At 38.3% G+C, this 22,270-nt stretch overlaps 1 protein-coding gene across 21 annotated transcripts in view; it reads right to left on the reverse strand.

Moving 5' to 3' along the window:
- The window catches only part of C9H8orf48 (chromosome 9 C8orf48 homolog), an 86,505-nt gene extending 67,473 nt beyond the window's left edge, over positions 1–19,032 (reverse strand). For 9 of the 21 annotated variants that reach the window (XR_014885003.1, XR_014884998.1, XR_014884999.1 and 6 more), the window contains exons 1-6: positions 18,877–19,032; positions 15,645–15,903; positions 14,415–14,540; positions 7,250–7,482; positions 4,892–5,041; positions 2,942–3,032 (exon numbers count right to left, since the gene is read on the reverse strand). Coding sequence is in view for 10 of the 21 variants with exons in the window: in XM_085230737.1 (XP_085086863.1) it covers positions 2,942–3,032; positions 4,892–5,041; positions 7,250–7,482; positions 14,415–14,540; positions 15,645–15,894 (850 nt within the window). In the remaining 11 variants the exon portion in view is untranslated. The other 12 variants (XM_085230742.1, XM_085230741.1, XM_085230744.1 and 9 more) reach the window with 8 other exon arrangements.
- Between the last annotated feature and the right edge of the window lie 3,238 nt (positions 19,033–22,270).

Consider the following 22,270-nt stretch of genomic DNA (forward strand, 5'->3'; position numbering starts at 1 on the left):
TGCCAATGTCCACAAGAAACTGACCTCAATGGTAATTTGAGGAACATAATTTTATCCAAACAGGCAATAATAAAGAATAACAACATGAAATCAGCATATATAAAACAAACCAACGCATATATGAAAAACCCTTCCAAGTTAGTGCGAAGTTCAGAGATAATCTATTCTACATCACCAATAATTTCTTAGATGACATAACACAAATGTGTACCATGAAAGCTAGAAAGCAAAAGATCCAGAACTTCTAGCAGTAGGCAGATTAATTTCTTGCAGTACTACAGCTGTTTAACACATGAATCATCCTTGATCCAACATTACTCTTTTTATGCCCAAGCAAGTACCAACAAGGGATATTTTACATTACATATTAATAAATATTTATTGGAACATAGTTTTACAGTGTTTCTTTGGATCAAAACAGAAATCTACTGCTGAGGATGGTGCAAGAGAGGAAACTCCTATGAGCAGAGACAATTTACTTTCGTTGCTTTCTATTGGCCACCACGTCAGAGTTTTTGGATCACTACTCTCAAACACCACAGGATTATGAAATAAATTGAGATATCCAGATCATTCATTCCATTTCATGTCCTCAAGTAGCTGCTACAGGAAAACACAAGACAAGCATTCAGTTAATGAGTCAAAGGAAATAACTGCAGTAAGCAGTAGGAAAAGGCAAGCAAAAGACATAAGCAATATAGGCTTTGACTTTTTCAGGGGAGCTACTCGAATTGCCTTTGTGACATTTATGCAAACAGAGAACAGTACAGCCTGTGAGATGGGAACGTGAGCACTATTTTACAGACAGATGTTGTCAGACACCAAGTCCAAATAGCTAATGCATAACTCATGTAACAACGCATTTACAGAAAGTTTTGAGGAAAGAGTTGGACAGAAATATTTCAGAATTCCCATAAAAAGATCTATATACTGAAAGCAGAACACCAAAATGTCTTTTTTTTTTCCCTAAAGAAATAATCAGCCCATCTTTAAGAATCTCAAAATTCTTTTTGCAAGGGCTGAAAGATTTTTTCACTGGCAACAACATCATCATCACATTTTCAAAGAATTATTCCTGATTACCAGTTCTATATACGTGACAGTCCTCATAAGAATCTACACAGATTACTGTGGAATACTGGATGTCTTTTGCCTATGCAGATCACCAGAGACTTCAAAAGACTCAAGAGAAACAAGGAGTGTAGTCCAAAGCTAAATAAGGAACAGAGATGGTGTATATAAAATGAATAGGCTTAAAAGATTAGAAGGTAGGAGATTTAAGGGATTCAATCATTTCTAAGGATCAGAGAGTAATGTGAAAAACCAAGCAGGAACTTGCTCATTATGTATGTAGCTATATAACCTGCAGTGACAATTTAAAAATTAAAGCCACTTTTCAGGGAATATTCAATGGACTATAAAACCCACTGGTTTACAAGAAACCAGAACAAACCACAGAGGAAGCAATGAGGACTAGCTTTGAAGAATTTAGGGTTGCATTATGTTTTCACTTGGGGTTCAATCTGCTCAGGGTCAATTCATTCAAGGCAGGTGTTTAAGCACCAAAATGCAGGTATCTGCTAACATAGGTGGGTCTACCTAGCTATAGCCTAGCATTTCTTTTCAGGCTCTTCACTGGCTTGTGGGAAATGAAAACAAAAGTCTAAACAGCACTCTTAAAAACAATATAAGCATATTTAAGAAAATAATTAAAAGGATATAAAATACAAAATAACTACAACAGTACATATTCATGTCCTAAAATGGTGGTTTTTTTAAAAAAGCGAAATGTTATCCTTTTTTTCTTATTAAGCAACTGAACTATTCCTTTATGCATTCAGTTTATAGATAAGGATATTCCTTCAAGATTTCCACAGCCTAACGAGATCTAACTACGTAGAAACCAGGAAACCAGAGACTGATGAGACTCAGTAACTGTGACTCATGAAAGTCCAATGGCCACAAGGTCACTGCATGAGCAATGCAATGAGCTCTTGCTGTCAGCAATAATCAGAAAGCTGAGGTGCACTCAAAGAGCAGCAAGTATCTTTTTAGGCTACAATGAAGATAATGATTTTGTTGTCTAACCCATTGAGCTCCCCAACCATTTTAGTTGGATGCATACTGAATACTCAACTTTCATCCAGGTACGTTCTTTGAAAGATAGTCTCTGCCACCTTGAAAACCATTGTAAAATTACAACAAATTCCAAAGTACATTAAAAAACTGCCAAAAATATTATTTGATACCCTATGCCATTTTAAACTTATATTTTCTCCTCCTAGACACCTAACCTAGACAGGTTCTATGATTAATTTATTATCATTTGTCCTGCTGGCATCCTCAGTGTTACAGATTAATTTCTGTTATAGCCTCATTATTTCAGTTCTATAAATATCCCATTTCATTTTACTTCTTTCTACAGTTACTTTGCAACCTGCTTTTTCTCCTTCATTTGGGACTCTCACTTTCAATTTAACACAAGTCAGGAGGCAAAGATTGAGCTGAAACCCAATAATTACACCTCCCTGCTCTAGAAAACAGAATCATTTTTCTTACGGATGGAAGCTGTTCTGATATTCCACAAGCAATCCTAACAAAAAAATTGTAATAATAAAACAAACAAAAAAAAAACTCATCACTTGTCAGACTAGTAACAGAAAATGCTGGCTTTCATAATTTGAAAAGCCAACCTAGCTGGATTACAATACAATATTTGCATTTGAGGAAGTGTACAGTTGAATCATAACCCAGACTTCAGCACACTGGGTATATCTGGTTCCACCTGCAAGAATATTAAACCTCCACCCGATTCATCACTGACAAGACAAGTTACATCCACAATAGCTGGCATTCGGTATGTGGCTGCCCACAGAAGACTTTTCAAGTACTTTATGTCCTTGAGTTTTGTTTAGTACTTTCAGGCTTTAAGTTTTCTGACCTTTGCCTTTCAGCTTTTGCCATAAGTTCCTGGAATCCTCTGAAAGTTTAGGAAAGCTTCTGAGAGTTTCTCCTATAAGCATGAGCACATCCTGAAATAAAAAGGGGACATGAAAATTATGAGGTTTTGGATTCCAGTCATTTGTCATGTACTTGTATCATAGGTCTGCCACTGGAAACTATATCCAGTCCCTCAAGAGCAACTAGGTAGGCTGTATCTATCATCACAATTTTGCTGGATTTTTAAAGCATCTTGTTTAAAAACTTTGTTGAACAATGTGCCAGTGATCTGGCCCATACATCACGGAAGCAGAAAGCTATGCTGGTCACTAGAGACCACATATCACTTCTACCTTCTGTGGATGGCTGCCAACATATATGACAAAGAGCTCAGGAGTACAGCGGAGCTCATACACTACACTGGCTGCTCCCCAATGGTTTCTTCCCAGAAATGTGAAGGAAAAAAAATCTGCTGCCCTTCTTAGAGAAGGAAAAAAAGTGCAAAAAATGAAGCCTGACTTGAGACTGAAGTTCTCAAATTTCAACTACAGATAAAATGGATGCAAAAAAAAATAATAATCAGGAGGCTAGCATTATTAGGGAAAAATGGAATGTGTGGTACAGTCCACTAATTCCCAATCTGCTCACAAACACAGAAAGAAGTTCTGAAGTTTCAGAGAGCCATTTCTATCCTTTGCTCCAAAACAACTTGCTTTCAGTTTCACTCTGTATTAAGTGGTAGAACTCTTCCTTGAGAAAGAGTATCCTGAAGAATAGCCACAGAACAGGCAGGGAATTCCATGAATTCCAGCTTACATTATAGAAAATCCTTCTGGAATAGATTGTGTAACTATAATGCATGAATCTATGTTAGCATTGAGAAGACAATACTTTAAAGAAGTTTCACCACATCTGTAGAGAACAGTAGAGATCAGTCATTTCCAGACTCTATCACAGTTTATGCAGAAACATAGAATCTTAGAGGTATGTGGCTGTGACGTGTTACACAAAGTATTTCTGAAAAGGTAACAGAAGACTTGCTGCAAAGCTACGTTTTCCCCTCCAGCTCTTTAAGTTCCCACAAATTTTTAATTAGGCCTTATTTTTTTCCTCTGCCATATTCAGTTGGGAAGAAGTGACAGTCATCTCACAAAACTAAGTCAATTTTGAGGAAAAAACAAAAACATACACCACCAGAAAGAAAAAAAAGAAAAAATCAATATGCATAGGCACATAGAAAAGCAAAAGCTCTACTCTAAAGCTGATATCACTGCAACTTAGAACAGCTGGGAACACACAAAACAAGTATACCTATGCTTCTATGAATAGTGTAACAGGAAAACTTTGGCATTCAGACTGTATCTTTGCAGAAAGTCAAATTCTCTTCCAAATTCTCTTCTCTTCAAATTCACTTTCCCAATGTTATCATATTCAAGCGATTAAAAAAAAAAAAAAACAACATAAAATGACATCCCTGTCATGGTTAAGAAAAAGCCTTAGAAGCAGGTTTTAAGGAGCAAGCTGCCTCAGCCTCCATAAAATCCATTGCACATTGCAGTATCTTATTCAGCAATTCTTAAGGCAAAGGATTTGGAGAAAGACTAGAATGGGAAGAGCTAACTCCTATGTCATTTGTTATTTGCCATTTTGTTTTGGACAGTCCATCAGAAAAACTGCGGGGAACTAATCAAAATGTACCCAAAACACTTCCAGGACATCATGAAAAAAAGACCTTCAGCTTATATAAATCAAGCAAGCTTAAATTACTTGATCAGCATGCTAGCCTCATGGCTTCATAACAACATGGAGCCAAGTTCATTCCGAACTGTACTGCATTCAGATCAATTTGATTACATTACTATAAATTAGGGCAAAATCTGGCTTAAGAATTCTTTAGCTATAGTAAGTATAAAAGTGTTACAAAAAAAAACAACCTGATGCACTTGCTTACTCTGGAGTAAATTTGTTCTTCCAATTTTTCCCGGAGTAGAGCTCTTTCCAGTAGTATCTTCTGTCTGAGAAAAGCAATTTTGGCTAGCTCTGCCTCCTTCTTCTGACAGTCAGGGCACAGTGAAGATTTGTGCACTTGAGCTTCTGTCACCTGAAGGATGAGACTTTGATGCAATGAGCAGTGTCTGTCCCAGCAAGATGGCTACTCCATTAAACATAATCAATAAAAGTACAGATACAGACAGCATCTAAAGATAAATATTTTCTTTTGTAGGCAGCTGTAAATAATTCCATAGTCTTTGTCACTGTCATCTTGATAAGCCCGTCTGAATGCCTTCACACTAAATATATTTGCTTTTCCTTATGTGCTGCCCTCCCCAGCACCGATAACATAGGCAGCTTCATTTAAAATTATCTGTATCTCAGAACCACAGTACCAAACTGTACTGCACTAGTTCTTCTGTAACAGGAAAAGTTTCCCTGACACTTGAGGCTGTGTACGCAGTACTTATTTCTTCTACCTTAACTATAATAGTCCAAAAAAGTTACGAATGCAAATTAACACATCTGTGAGCAGCTACACCAGCCAACAAAATGCTTTAAGTAGCATAAGTCATGGGTGGATGCTCATTATAAACTTCAATTTCACCAGAATAATCTCTGCATACTTTGTTAGTGTCAAATACATTAGGAGAACCGTCAGCCATTAGTTACTCTTGCTTGATGAGTAATTAGTGCTCCAGAGAGCTAGTCTGGGCGTGATATCCAGCCTTCCACAACAACTAAATATATTAATTCCTGAAGGCTCAATTAAGTTAAATGAATGTGTTTTATCCCATGTTTTCAGCAAGCTAAGAGTACAAAGACTTGATCATCACAACAGCAATTGTTAATCAGCAATAATTCCACCATATGCAACAGCCTGTCTGTAACAAAGCTGTTGTTGAGTAGCTATGTTGATAATAAACATAAAGCCTTATAGGCCATACAAGCCAGAGAGGTTACGATTATCTCTACAAATTAAGAGGAAAATAAGTTCTGAAGCAATTGGTTCAAACCTCTACGTGCAACTCTAAAGCAGAATACAAACAAAATTCTATTAGCAGTTTTATTTGTAAAAATAAGAGATACTAATTTGTTAGTTTATTCTCCATGAAACCTTGGGCATATTTAATAACATTACACAAATCCCAATATGTTTATGAATTATCAATAATTTTTATCTGATTTTATTTACAGAGATTCCATCTTGTTATATAGGCCTAATACATTACTACACAAGCAGTGGAATCAGTCCCACATCTCAAGCCTCTGTATTCTTACTCTTGATTTCTCCTCTACATAAAAGTGCTATTATGTGGTGGTAAGCACAGAAGTAGACATAGCAATCAAATTTACTTTATTATTTCTGCAATTTTACTGCTTTATTTCACTGTAATACAAATGAAAAAGCAACAAGAATTCTACAGAATGCTGGGTTGTTTAGTGCTAACAGAATAAAAGAATGTAGGTTGCTTATTTATATTGGTTGAGATTTCTGCAGGTAGAATCGAAGAATCATTATGCCAGAACTGACTTAAAAGTATTCTATCCCGCTCACCCAGCTAACAGAGGAATACGTCAGTCGTTTTTGCTATGCTGTATGGCAACAGATTAAAACCAGCATATATGATAGAATGAAAGTAAAATAAACGACCATAATTGCTATTCAAAGCTTTTTTTTTTTTTTTTTTTTTTTTTTTTTTTTTTAAATCAGAAACCCTTTGGCAAATACAGACATTCTGTACCAATTTCAAGCAAGGCACAGGCATTTGCCAAAGCCCAGATTTATGAGTAAAGGCATCTGTAGGTGATAATTGCTATAAGCACATATTCCAATCCATCTACATGCACAAAGTGAGAATGCAAGTATCACTGGCCAAATACTACCAGCCTCAACCCTCTGGGCAGATGCAGAGTTGAAGAGCTGTGTTAGAATGCCTATCTGACAGAGGGGGAAAATATACTGGGCTGATGAAAAAGAGAAGTACATCAAACTGTATAAAGATGATGTAAATGATTTTTAATAAAGGAACAGAGGAAACCAAGATTCTATTGGACATGCTTTAATTTTCAACATTACTAATATCTAACGGGAAGAAAGCTGGGGGCAGGGGGTGGCTTGTGCCTTTTGAAATACTTTTAGTACTAGAATTAACAAGACTACATAATCTAGCAATATACAAATACTTCTATAAATAACGAGTGCAAAGGTAACCAGAAAACAAGGCTTCTGGGGCATACGGTGGACTGCAGTAACTGATCATCCCAGTCTCAGTCAACAACAAATCACCAGCACTGCTACCATCACACACAGTACCTGTTTAATGGTCTCCCGGAAGTTTTTCAGACGGATTCTGTTCAGCAGCTGATGGGGAACAATGCAGTTCCAGTCACTTGCCTCTGATGCCTTTGATGTGAATCCACGTTGCTGCTTTCTTGACTTGCCCCCACTTGCCTGCTTAGAGATCAGCTCCTGCAGCAACCTCCTTATCTTAATGATGCAAAAAGACTGGAGAGCATCCAGTTCTTCCTCTGATAACTCAGTAATTTCTGTCAACAAAACAAAGTGTCAATTATTACAACAGAGGAAGAGAATTACTGGTCTTCTATCTGTGCAACCTCATATTATCTATTTAATAAAAAACAAACCCAATGTCAAGCCTGGAAGCAATGACTGTAATAACAGTAATAACAATTTAAACCAGAATCTGGATAACAACTGCAGGCACTTACATAACAGATGCCTCTGAATAGTCTCCAAAGAGAAAAGATAAGAACCCTAAAGATTTATACCACTTAATGATGCTGCATAAAGTTATTAGTAAATCTAATACTACTTTTCAAGTACCGAATCAGAGGCTGTTGCAGTAACTCTGAAAAACAATTCAAACAACCCATAGTTATGTGGGGTTTTTTGTTGTTTTGTTTGTTTGTTTTTCCTGAGGAAATGCAATTACTTTAAAAGTATTTTCCTCTCAGGCTTCAATGATCCTTTAAGAAACTTTAATACGACCCTGTTTAAACAACATCTTTCACTCTTATCTCCTCCCTTGCCAATGACATGTAATCTGTTTAAGTTTATTATTACATTTCAGATGGGCATCCAAGGATGGATTTAAAACTTCACACAGTGCTTTGAGGGAGATTTTCCACTTATTTAAACAGAGTCAATCAATACAGACAACCAACAAGTAAGCTTTTTGATGTTGCAATTTCATTATTTCATGAGTTCAAGCACGTAATGACGCTGGGCTGTACTACATGGTCTTAAGAGATACCATTTTTTCAGCTATTTAAAGAGGGGATTCTGTTTCTCTACCTTTATAACACTAATTTTGTGGGTTTTTTTTATGCAACTTCTGAAGCCCAGTGAAACACCTGACTGTCTATAATGAAATGAGAAGCAAGGGAACCAAACAAATCATTACTAGAAGTCTGATGGATGCCTCTGCATGTAGCTAATGCTAACACAGTACTCCCTTTTCAGAGCTGCACTCTGACAGCCAAAAAGAAGGCAGACAATAATGACTACATACGTGGTTTGTTTTGACTTAAGCATTCAAATGGGGAGTATACCACTTAAGCAGTCTTTCCTTATTACATGCTTCACACTCATTATCAGTAATTTCCCTGACATTCAATTTTTCTACTTCTGGACAAACACTGCATATTCCAGGGTGCTTCTGAGACAACCAGTACTTTGTCATTAATCTCCTTAAATGTACTGGCATACTGTACTTAAATGTACCTTGGCATAACCATAACACAAATCTTTACAACAATGAACAACATAAACATAAAACCCTTCCTAAATATGCTGTGATTAATGGCACCTGAAGCAGGCAAGTCACTGCAGTGGAATTTCATAAGGAAACCAGGCATGTCTTCAGAAAAGCAGTCAATCCTTATGAAGATTAAGTGGATCCACAGTTAAGACTAAGCAAAGTGGAAATCGGTAAGCTTTGCCTTATGGACATGGAAAATGTGTGATTTAAGTGCAACTGTCACAGTTCAAAAATCAATCATCATATAGCAATTTATTCCTCCTTAGAAGCTGGTATATCGAATTCACTAAAGACACAGTGATACTTCATATGATGAATAAGAACTACTGGTACTGTAAAATGCAATTTAATATTTTTTTTTCCTTGGATAGGATCATGAAAATTTGCACAGGTGAACACCATCAGATCATTTTCCTTGCAAAACTAAGTAAGACATGCATCAGTATCTGGTTTAACTATATTAAAAAACAGATACATATTCACCTATGTTGCTCACAGACTGAATAAAAGAAATGAATACATTACTGTGATGGTAAAAAAAAAAAAAAAAACCAAATCAATTAAAAATACTAACTTGAGAACTTCAATGCACAGGTAAAATACACGGGGCCTGCTGAATACTTTGTGACAATTTAATACCAGACTAACTCATTCAGTGAAGTTTCTTCTGACACATCAAAGTGCACTTGAATCAAGAACTGGTTTCTAATAAAGCACACATTAATTCTGTGCTGCCAGGCATCCACCCATTTGCTCAGACACCCACAGACATTAGAAGAGACAATAGCAAAGAGAAGAGGAAGTTTTAAACTTTATCAGTAAATAAACTCCAAAAGAATAGAAGTGTTCAAAGATTTAGGACTACAATTTTACGGAAGTAAGAACCAAAAGTGATGAGAGAAGTAAGCACACAGTTAAATTCAGGGAGAAGAAGAAAAAAGAAGAGTATTTTAACTACATAATAATTATTCAGACTTTCAGATTTTCTTCTAGGTAAAAGAGGTTTGCCTGTTCTTCTGCTGAAGGAAGTGAGATTTATGCAGCAGGATCCATGTTGAAACCAGTTGGTTTTCAGTTTCATTTCTTGTCTTCTCTTTTCCATCTTTGGACTAGACATGCTTGAATGCTCAATCTCCATTTGTGGTGGCAGATTTAAATGTCATTGTATATCTGTCTATAGAGAATACCTGCCAGTGCCAATTACTGTTCCAGAAGCATGCTTTGCTGATGCTTCATTGCCCCAAGTCGTGCATTCCATACCATCTTCCTTGGAGGATAAGGAAGGGAAAGGTGTTAAGAAGAACAAAACCAGACACCAGAACAGACATCAAATGAGAACCATGCATCACACAGACACAGGCTAACAAAGCACAGGCTGTTTAGAAAGTAAAGCACAAACTGAACCAACGACTTGCTCAGATAAAAGCAGCAGTCAGTATCTCACCACTGGAGATAAAATAATCTCCACATCTACATTATAAAACCTGGCACGTGCCTTATAACTGAATGACCTACACAGATTTTACTTCCTGTATGCAACTGCATTTTTAAGGGTAAGATTTTAAATCTACAGAAGTGATGGAAGAAAAAAAAAAAAGAAAGGAAATCTACTGTTTTCCTGAGTTTCCTTTATCTCTGATGTCTAATTTTGATTAAATAGAAAAAACTTAGAGCATAATAATAACAGATAAATACCACCTTCTACTATAAGAAGAAAAACTGTGGAACGGATAAAGGAGAGATAATTGTGAAAGTCAGTGACTGATTACTACTCAGTAAGATCAACACGATAACATTTTCATAATTATTTAAATTGCATTCATGCAATTGAGTATAGCAATTCAGATTAACACACTGATGGCCCAATCAGCAAACATAAGTTTCAAAAGATCTGTTCAGATAGCATAACACTGATAATAAGCCATCTGATAAACCAAGCTATTTAACAGAAATATGAATTCAAAGCCAGCTATGTTCTCCAGCACAGCGCAGGATATCCTCAGTTTCCACTCAACAATGATTATAAGAGACAACAAAAAAAAGTCTCACAGAATTCGTATTTCTTAGGAGAAACTCTTTCTCAGTTCCCACATGGACGTTGCTGGTTGGAATTTCCCCATTTGGCCTGTATCAATGCTATTTTACTACTGAATAGTAAAGCATTCTAACAGTTTGGTGGATGAAAAGATAGAACTCTGAAACCCCAGGGCCTCAGCCTGCTGGAGTCCCACACCTTGTGCATATTACCAAGTAGGAAGTGCCAACAAGCACAGGATTAAAAACGAGCCAGCAACGACTAATGGGTACCTGCTCCCTCCTGCAAACAATAGTTAGAGCTTCCTCAGTTTTTATAGGCAACTACTACTACTTTAGTAAGTACTTTTACTATTTCACTATTTTCCTTATACTATTTGCTGAGCCAATTGAAATACTGGGACATTTGGAAATTTGTTCACGAAGCACGCACAAACCAGATCTACTCTAGAAATAGCTAGGGCAACTCGAAAAAATTAATAGAGAAAAACAAATCCCTATGCTTCCCTCAGTGCACTCACCTTACACACATGCCAGCACCTTTCACCCAAACACCACAAACTGCAGGTATTTGTATCTACCCTAGACTTTCTTACCTTTAGATTTCCCAGTGTTGATACCAGTACCATAATAAGCAGAGTAGTTTAAGTTGTCAAAATTGACCGACACCCTGCATTTCAGTATTTCAGCCACAGAGTTGTCTAATTCTGTTCAAATATTTCAGTACCTCTAAATAACATGCACTAACAACCAAAACTCTTCTTTAGCTGGCAGCAGTACAGTGGTAACACTGCATTAAAAAAACCCAACAAGCAAAGCATTTAACACAAACACCTTACAAGCTAATTTAAGTGTGAATCTCTCAATAGGAGCACAAGCCAGGCTGCTAAAAAGCCCCACCTGAACTTTCAGACATATGTGAACCAAAGAACTGTGGTTTCCTGTAGTAAATATCAAAGATGATTAACTGTCTTCAGAATAATTGAGAGACTTGGAGACTTAGAAGAATAGGGTGGTTTTTGGTTTTTTGGTTTTTGTTTTTTTTGTTTGTGATGCATTTTTCTAATAACTAGTTGCTACACGACTGAGGTAAAGGTCCAAGAAAGAAGAGGAGAAAGCAACAGTTACAGTAAAAACTTCCTCACTTCTCCTGATGCAAGCATCAAGGTTTTTCTTCTTTTAAGCCATAAATAAATCTAGCAAAAACAAGAGTCATGTTTCAGGACATTCCTACATGCAAACCAAGATTTTCCTCTATTTTTTTTTTTTAAAAAACTCTTGCTTTATTATCCATAGATGAATTCAAAAGTGACATACATATTCCGTGCATACATCATTCATTTTGCTAAATTTACAGAGGGGAATTAACTGTGCAGCAGCCTAGCTCTAGGAGATCTCATTTTCTATTATGCTTTAAATGACATCAAGTTGATAATATCATAAGGGGCTCAGAGCCTACCGAGTGCTGAATTAAGTCAAAGGAAAGGAGACATCCATAAGTATCAGCATACAGAAGTTGCTGTGCTTATTCTGAATGTTAGCTGTGTACTTTTTTTTTTTTCTAATAAACGTAGACTGCTAAATATCAATGATAATGATGATAATTTGGGGATAATCTGCCCACTGCATGCCAGCATTGTTTTCATACGAATGAAGCCTAAGCATGAACCTTCATATTGACAGAGCTAGGAAGCACACTGTACCCAGAGTGCTTAACTACTTAGATGATCAGGGAGAGCACAGATAGAGAGCAGTGCATCATTTTACACATCACCTTGAGCTAAAAGACTCAGCGACCAGCCTGCCTATACCTACCCACAGCCTATAAGCTGAAGACAGAACGTTTCTTTGAGCAGTATTCAGAGGATGAAATCCTGCCAATCAATTTTCAAGGAAAACCCTGTAGAGATCTGAAACATTCTTAATGCTACATTGCTGTTTATAATTTGTTAAAGGAATCCGAATTCTCTTCAGTTTTGCTATCAATCAAATGATCATGAGACTCTGATGTATTTTAGGAAGATTATCTCAGCATAGCTCACCAGGAGAGGCCTCACTACTAAAAATAATGTACATTACTTGACTCCATGAAGAAACCCAATAATAGAAAGATAAAAGCTGAAGATGACTTAGGAACTCATAACACTGACTCACCACTGTTGTGAATGAGTTATGCAATTAAGAGAAGTGTAAGAATGATCTTAGGGCACGTTCCCCTGTGGTGTATGGGGAGCTTCAGGATGCTTCTATACAAGTGCAATGCCACAGAGTACCTGGACCTAGTTTATCAGTCTTAGAGCAGACCTACAAAACTTTTGATATTTTTCCCCACATACATGCAAAGGAAGATACCCTGCCTCAATTATTTTTCTTGCTCAACTACAACTTTCTTGCTCTTTTTTTTTTTTTTAATTAAAAATAGTATCTCTGACCCACTTTTTAGAGAGATTTGAGCAGTACTTTCATTCCACCATCTGCTCTCACATTTCCTTGCATAACCAGTGCATGCAAAAAGCCTCCTTCTTTCCTCTCTTCCCCACTCCTCCTCCACACACTACATCATTGTGTTGGTTGAAGTTGTTCCATTGTTCTTGCCAAAGCTGGTGCCCTGCTGCCTCCTGCAGCTTAGAAAAGGAACTCTGAGGTCTGCTCTGTAAGTAATGCCTCCTATTTTATTACATTGGCCCACGACATCAGTAAGAAGATATTGGTGGTATGGCAGTAGAGGTTGAACCTTCCCATCAATATTCCATCACATTCTGTTGCCGTGTGACAGATAGCAGCAGAGGGGCAGTCTGACAGAATGGCATCTGACATGGAAGAGTACATGAAACCAAGGTGCGTCACTGGATTCCTCTGTGGAAAAAATTGCACTCACTGACATTCACTGATGCTTGCTGAACATTTACAGAGACCAAACAAAGGATGTCAACACAGTGAGGAGTGGGTGCTTCATTTCAGCAGTAGCAACACAAGGACAGTCATGCATAACTGTGACACCACGAAATAAAGAGCATCACAATTAGTTCACCTGCATGAATTAGCTAACGCTAGTGACTATGCTGAAAAACTGTTTGGTAGCTGAAAATTTGCTCTATTAGACAGTGTTATTGTGTTCTTTGTATCTGCTGTCATTTCCATGGAAATAAATAAGAGGCATTACTTTAGGAGCGACCTATGTAAAACATAGCAAACCGGCAATTCAATAATTAACACAGATGATCTGCAGGGTGGAAACATTTCACCTGTTCTGAAAGCATGTTTACTTTTAAAGAGAAAACACACCCCAGTACCTACACAGCTGGAGAGAAAAAAAAAAAAAACAGCCCAGTAAAATTGAGATTTTACAGTTAAAGAAAAGTTATCCGTTTTAAATTTCTGCAGATTTATCCACACCTTGTAATAACACATGAGCAGTAAAATGTCTCTGCACCACGAGCAACAAACCCATGTGTTACAGCAGACAAACTGTTTTGTTTTTTTCTTCCAAGAAAGCAGAGAAGAGAAACTTACTTTATATACCTGGCTAATTGAGTCTGGTTAATTACCTGGCTTATCTTTAATAACTTATACATGACATTTTAGAGTAGTTAAGAATTCTGATCCCTTTTTTTTTTTTGTCAAAAGAAGAATTATCAACTCTACTTAAGTTAGTGAACTCACCAGCACGAGTTTTGATGACAAATTTTTCTTGTTTAATGCCAGTTTCCTTATTTTTTAGGACATCAATCAATTTTCCAATGAAATCTCTTTCTGCAGCTGCAGATTCAACTACTTCAGACTGCTCTTCTACAATGGAAAAAAAAAATAAAAATTTGATCATATATTGTTACAAAAAAAAAAAATCAAGAGTACTAAATCGAGAGGCAAATTCTCCACTTGAACACGGCTGAGTTTTCCTTGGTGCTGAAAAAGAAGCCTCAAGCCACAGGACTTTACAATTGATATCAACAACTTTAGGTTGAAATACCAAGGAAGTTTCTGTCCCATGAAAGTATCTCTCACTGCTCATTTCTAATCACTCCACTGAAAGATTATAGGATAAGCTGAAAAGAAGAGAGTTGCACATTCCATTTTGTCTGCAGTGCTAACTTAACCTCGATCAAGGCCCGCATAGGCTCCTCATTTGTGGCAGCACAAATACTCATGGGAGTAAGTGAACTGAATCTGGAAAAGATGAAAGACTGAAGTAGTCTGAAAAATCAGTGCCACTGACAGAAAGGTAAGTACGGCACGGTTCCAGACAGCAGCTGTCTTCTCTAATCTGTTTTCAGAATAGCAGTAGCAAATTCAATAGGCTTACAGAAGGAGATAATGGAGACATCAGCGTAACAGGTTTTACATAGTTATTTATATATGCTGCTCTCTATAAGGTATCAAGTGCAGAAAACTATCAACTTCCCAAAACATTTTTTCTATGCATTATTCCCTGGTTTTTCATTTGACAAGTAGCATCCAGAAAACTCCATAATTTCATGGCATATTAACCTCATAAAGATACAAAGTGGTAGTACCTACTAAAAGCACCTCCACAAACAGAGCACATGCTTCTGGATGGCAAAAACAAGGACTTCAATGGTTAGGCATGGAATGATTTCAAGATGTTGTTGTATATCCAGAAAAAAAGGTTTAATAAACCCCATCATTTGTAAAAACTAATTTTTACAAGCCAAACTGTTCAATCTAATCCATTAGACACTGATCAATTATAGAAATGTAGCATGAATAAAGACATCATAGCAATAATAATCTTTTTCAATTTTTTTAAGCACTGATCTCCAAGCCTATACTCCATTCAGTTTTCTTTTTTTTTCTTCTTTGCAAATTCAACTCTCCAATGCCCAGACCTAAAGCTGCAAGAGATAGGTTTGTAGGATAGTAAGCTCTCCATACCTGTATGACTTTGGCCTGCCAACCTCAACATGCTTTCCCCTGGATCCAACACAGCAGAATGTTTTGTATTTTCTGTGGAACAATACAATTCAGATGATTTGCTCTCATGCTGGCAGGAGGCTACTTCTTCCTCACTGAAGGGTTCCCAGGTGTCTTCTGAATAGTCAAGGACAGAACTAGCATAACTCTGGTTCAATTCCTTCTGCTGCTTTTCACAGTCACCAGAGCCATCTGATGAGGTAGTAGTCATGGTGCAACACTACAAATAAAAACAGAATAAAAGCATATTGCAGTTTCAGTTACACAGGAAGAACAACTGAATTACTTACAGCTATAGGGGACACGTGGACAAATACTATAGCTCAGCTCAAATCCTATTTAGCCACCAAAACAAGTGGATGAAATAACTACTTAATGTGTTACAACAATGCAACACCCTTGAAAGCACTACTGCTGATCAAATAATGCATCATTAAAATCTGCTGGGTAAGCATACAATAACAATTATCATCAAGCACTGCCAATGAATTTTGATGAGCATTCCTTCTGAGTTTGCATGCAATGAATTACAGGTAACGCTTGGATTAAGTCATTCATGAAAACAAAGGTGATTTTAAAACATATTTTGTTTTTCTTAGATTAAGCCTCCCACCTCTCAAAAAAGCAAACTCTCCTTATTTAGATTAGATTTTGTCTAGAATACTAGAAAATAAGCACAAGCCTGCTAATGTTCTCAAAATGAAAATAGCCACGCTCACAGTGTAGGAAAAACAAAAAACAAAAAGCTCTCCAGAACAAAGTTTGAGGAATAAAACAGACCTCAGACAGGGAGCTACCACATAACTGACAAGCTTTAAAGCTTTATTCTTTTCTTTTTTTTTTATTAGAATGATTCACTACCCATTCTCCCTTTGAATCTAACAACTCTTCTAAATAATTTCACCCCATTTCTTCTCCTGCTCTCATAAGGAGAATAAATGAATGGGTGGCATGCTTTTTGAAAGATGTGGCTCTTCCATCAGAAAAAACAGAACCCCCGAGTGATGAAAGTGGCTAAACAAAGGAACCATCACCCTGAAGTTCAGCTACACCACTGTACTTTGGTGTTCATTAACGGTTTAGCTTGGACAAGAGTAGGCTTCTGGAAGGCCTCACTATGGCCTTCCAATATTTGAAAGGAGCATATAAACAGGAGGGGTACATCTGTTTACAAGGGTGGATAGTGATAGGATAAGGGAAACTGAGACAGGGGAGGTTTAGGTTAGATATTAGGAAGAGGTTTTTCACTCAGAGGGTGGTGACACACTGGAACAGGTTGGCCAAGGAGGTTGTGGATGCCCCATCCCTGAGGCATTCAAGGCCAGGCTGGATGCGGCTCTGGGCAGCCTGATTTAGAGGTTGGTGACCCTGCACATAGCAGGGGGGTTCAAACTCTTTGATCACTACGGTCCTTTTCAACTCAGGCCATTCTATGAACTTAGTTTTAAAGGTGCTGATTTTAGCTATTTCTCTCCTAGAAGCGCACTGCCGTTTGCTCTACATGCTTGTTACTACCAAGGTCCTTTGGTGAACTGTGTACAGACTGCATGCCCTAAAAAGTTCAGGGCTTTTCCCAACAGTTGATTCCCAAAAGCAATTTGTAACACCAATTTCTAAGACCAAAAGTTTAATCTTTGTTTTAACATGTGCCAGAAGTTAAATAATAGTTCTGATCTAACCTTTAAATATTAATAAATACTTAGTCATTTTTTTGTTCACTACACCAACATTAATTCAGACTTATTAATTAGATGAGATCCAACAGAGAAAAATAATAGGAACTGCAAACTGAGTCAGTGTTCTATCCACAGCTGGCCTAAGGAGCTACAGCTGCACACAGCACACAGATAGGGGAGACAACCATCAACCCATCCCTGCCATTTCCAGTAACCATATTCCTCAGTGCCACATCTACACATCTTTTGAAAACCTCTAGAGATGACTTCACCATCTCCCTGTGCAGCTCGTTCCACCACCTCACTGCTCTTTCTGAGAAGAGATTTCTTCTAAAATCCAACCCAAACCTCCTCTGGCACAATTTGAGACCATCACCTCCTGTGCTATAGCAGTTACCAAGGAAAAGAAGCTGACCCTCACCTTATCACAACCTGCTTTCAGGGAGTTGCAGAGAAGGGTAAGGACTCCCCTGAGCTTCCTCTTCTCCAGACTAAGGAATTCTAGTTCCTTCAGTCACTCTTTGTTAACACCTGTGCTCCACACCTTTCACAGCTTCATTGCCCTCCTCTGGATAGACACCAGGGCTCCAAAGACTTTCTTGTAGCGAGGGATCAAAAACTGAACACAGTACTCATGGTATTGTATAAGGTATAAGAGGATATAGCTGCCACCGACAAGTTCTCAAATCACCCAAGAAAGATACTGGTCAAATTCAGTAACAAAAAGAAACAGCTTAACCCTTTCCAAGGATAAGGGCTCACTGAAATATTCCTAAAGGAGACCATCTCCAAGCTGAGATACTTTCCCTTCAGCTGCCAGCCCTTGAAAGAGATTAGACGTCCATTCTTTCCAGTCACACAAGTGAATTACTTCATCTGTGCTCCCAGGGTTGGCCAAGCCCCTTCTCCAGGTGCTCAATCACCGGTTCAGGCTGTGACCCAACAGTTGCCATACACCAGAGCTGAGTACAGAGGGAGGATTATCTCCCTGCTCCTGCTGGCTGCACTATTTCTGATGCGAGCCAGGATGCTGCTAGCCTTCTCGTTTACCTGGGCACACTACTGGCACCTGGTCATCTGGCTGCCAACCAATACCCTCAGACCTGTTTCTAATCACTCTGCCCCAAGCCTGCAGCACTGCAAGGGTTTGCTGTGACCAAAGTACAGGACTCGGCACTTCGCATTCTTGAAGCTCATACAATTGACTCCAGCCCAGCGATCCAGCCTGCCCACATCCCTCGGTAGGGCCTTCCCACCGTCAGGCAGACGGCTGCTTCCTCCCAGCTTTGTGTCCTTATTGAGGGCACTCGATCCCTTTGTTACAGCAAGAAGCAGCCAACGGGAAAGCCTTCTGCATCCACTTCCCGGTTAAAGCCCCGCCGCGGCAGACGTTGTTCCTTCCGTTATTAATCTATATCTTTTATAAGGACAAATCCTCTTCAGGATGTCGTAAGCACACGCTGGGGCCTTCCTTTACAGTCAGACTGCGTGGCGCTGGGCCCGAGCGCTGTACTTACGGACGCAGCCTTACACGCAGCCAAGAAACACCTCTGCTTCCTTTCCCCCGCCGTCTCCGGCCCAGCAGGGCACGAGGCCCGGCCCCAGCGGCGTTCCGCCCCGCCCCGCCTGGCCGCGGAGCAGAGAGCGGCGGGGCGCCGTGCGGGGCTGGGTTTGCCGCCCTCACGCCCTCCCTGCTCCTCAGGCAGCGATCATCTGTGAAAAACGAGGGCACCCACCACCTCTCTGGGCAACCTGTGCCAGCGCCTCACCACCCTGAGTGTAAAAACTTTCCTTATGTCCAATCTGAATCTCCCCTCTTTTAGTTTGAAACTTCTTCCCTTTGTCCTGTCACAAAAGACTCTGCTAAAGAGCCTGGCCCCTTCTTTCCTATAGCCCCCCTTAGATACTGAAAGGAAGTGGGCTGGACTAGCTGAGGTCTTAGCTTGACTTTGATATATTTGGGACACGAATGTTGTCTTCTCTCATGTTTCATTATGTGCAGCAGCTCAAGTGATGTGGATTCTCTTGAAATAGAGAATCTATTCTATGTGCCACTCTTATAATGTAAAGAAACAATTTTGCCAGCATAAGAAAGGAAGCGAATACTGATGCAGTGAGTGTAAGAGGAATGAACAGCCCATATTGTTTAAATGTTTTAGCATTCAGTGTTTCGCTGCTTGGTGCTGGTCCTTTTCAAGAAACAAAAATAATTTACATGGTAAACGTTAATTTCATATTCCCCATCAGTACAAATTAGAGTAGCGATCAGTTGGGAATGGAAGGGGCATCCTGCAGGAACTGGGAGTCAGCTGAATAACAATCAGAGCAGAGATCTGCATAAAACAGCCTTTTATTTAGGCTGTCAACATTAGGAAAGGAGAAAAATGTAATCAAGAAAACACCAGCTCTTTAGATAAGCAAAATCTGCATTGTGTACTAAACCTTTCTGACCTAAAGATTCACCTTTTATTGATTGCTTTTATTTATATCTTTCTTCTCAGGAAAGTAATGTTGCAAACAGGCCAGCAAGCACCCAAACTGAATAAGAACACTTTCTGGGAGAATCTTAAGAGGTAGGCTGACAGTTTTCATGCTCTGGGTTATAAATGATTGTGAAATAGTATAGGGAGGAACATTACGTTTTCCTTGAAATTCTAATCAAGATATACAGAGAATATCACAGAATAACACAGATCTCACAGTTCCCACTAACTGCCTCCCTGTCAGCTTGATACTTCATTATTTATCACTGCCCATTTTTTATGGTAACAGTTGACATTAGATTATTACTGACCTGGTTGATATTTGGATTTATTCCCTAGAGGTTAAAGACTTTGTAGTTTCATTTTCTCAGTCCTTTTTAAAATTCATAATTTTAGAGCATGGAATATATATTGTTCTATCAAGTTTATTTCCTTGACATTTATTCAGTGGAAAGTGTGATCCTAATATTAAAGGCATTTGATTTGAAGCCCAGGATACAAATAAATCTTTTAACTCATCTTCCCTAAAACAGGGCACTTTATCACTGTGGTTCCTCTCACTGGTGTCTAGGAAGTTAATATGTTGAACAGCATAATTATTTGAACCGGTATTTGTTTTTAAAGGATTTGTAGGTGATAATAGATGGACTAACTCAGTTGTGTCAGAAAATATTCAGAGTTCTGACTGCTAATGTAATGGTGTTGGTCCTATACAGAGCCATAAAATATCATTGTGTGCGAAGTAGTGACAGGATTTTACTGCAGCTCTTTATCATATGTTACATTAAATTTAAACAAAATTGTTAAATTTCTTTGTGTGGGTTTTGATGCCTTCTTCTATGAAAGTTGTAATAATGCTTTCAACCAGAGGGCTGCATAAGAATTTATGCTTGCTAGGTGTCTTTCTCACATAATAAGAATCTCATTAATGTTGCCAGCAGAACTAATTGGACTGTCATAGTAAGGTTCAGTACCCAGTTGGACAATTATGGTGCGAAGCCAATAGAATTTAGCATATTCTGCTGGTGGGCAAAGCTGACATAAGTCATTAATGAGATGCTTCTAAAGCCTTACTCTCCACAAAAATGCAGGTATTCTGAGGGGCTTTCTTGGACTATGTAAATATGAAGGACAAATGCAAGAACTCTTCTAAATTTTTCAAAAGCAAGTTGTTGACAGTTCAAGATACAGTAAAGGTTTTCTCCTTTATCAGCACAGACATTGAAAGTACTGCCAGGTAGCACCTAGACACCATAAATCATTGATGAGAGTGAATAGTTTCAAATTAATACAAAAAAAAAAAAACAACTTTAAGGCACAGGGCATCTAAAGAAGTCATTGTCTAGGGCCTGCTGCTTTTAAAATGGTCATTTCAGTTCCCATTAATTCACATCTCTAATTAGGAAATGGATTGATCTCTTGCTTAAAGTTGCTAGTGACTGGCTGGTGTCCATGTCAGATCAGAAGTGTGCATACAAATTAAGTATTATTAGTGACTGCTGTTGTATAAGTTTAAATAAATACAAGCTAAATGAAAACTGTGGACTGTGTTCTATAGGCAGAACAAAAACGTATTTCAGATCTGATTCTATCCATAGCTCCTGATGTTTATGCTCTGAATCGTAGTAGGAAACCGTGATCAGTTGCATTTTCACTAGACTGCCAGGTGGAGAAAAGAGGACTAAAAATCTTGTGAAACAAAGATAAACCTCTGAGTCTTGTCCATAGCATCTCTATAGGCAGGTATAATTTCATCTGTGTCAGACTTGGTAACCACCCTGGGGAGGAATACGTTATGAAGTACCAGGTTGTGAAGAGTGTGACAAGTGTCTGTTCCTGACAAGTTTTTGTACACGTTGGTTCTCTAAGTTGCTGGAGAGCATTGTATTCCAGTGAAATTCCTTAGGATGAGACAGAAACAATAAGTAACGCTTGTGACTGCAAAGAAGCCCCAGCTGTATTTCCAAAGTTTGATATTGGTGCATAGGCTAGATTTCAATTAGCATAATTACACTCCAGCTTCCTAATTTTGCTTTATACTTGAAGATGGATAATTATTCTTACTCACTGTGTGTCTGAATGTGCTATTAAATAGCAACATCCACTTTCCCATATTTGGGTGCATTTCAGTGCAGACTGCATACACAGGCTGCAGATTGTCTTGTGAGTCTTTTCTCCTTATAATTGCAGTAACTGCAACAAATTGCAGTAATCTTATGGGAAAACATCTGGAAATGCAACAGAATTCAATTAGCCAACATTACAAAATGTCTACTCACGTGCATGTACGCATATATATGCATAAACATACAAACTCCCCACCAGAAACATAGGGGCCCGTTTGGGAACAGGCAGGGCTGCGGGAAGTGCTCTACCTGAAGAGCAGGAAGAAAGCTGACCTGGTATTTGACAGTAGTTTGTTACAGTG

This window comes from Meleagris gallopavo, chromosome 9 (assembly GCF_905368555.1).
Source record: "Meleagris gallopavo chromosome 9, MGAL_WU_HG_1.1, whole genome shotgun sequence".
NCBI classification, from domain to species: Eukaryota; Metazoa; Chordata; class Aves; order Galliformes; family Phasianidae; genus Meleagris; species Meleagris gallopavo.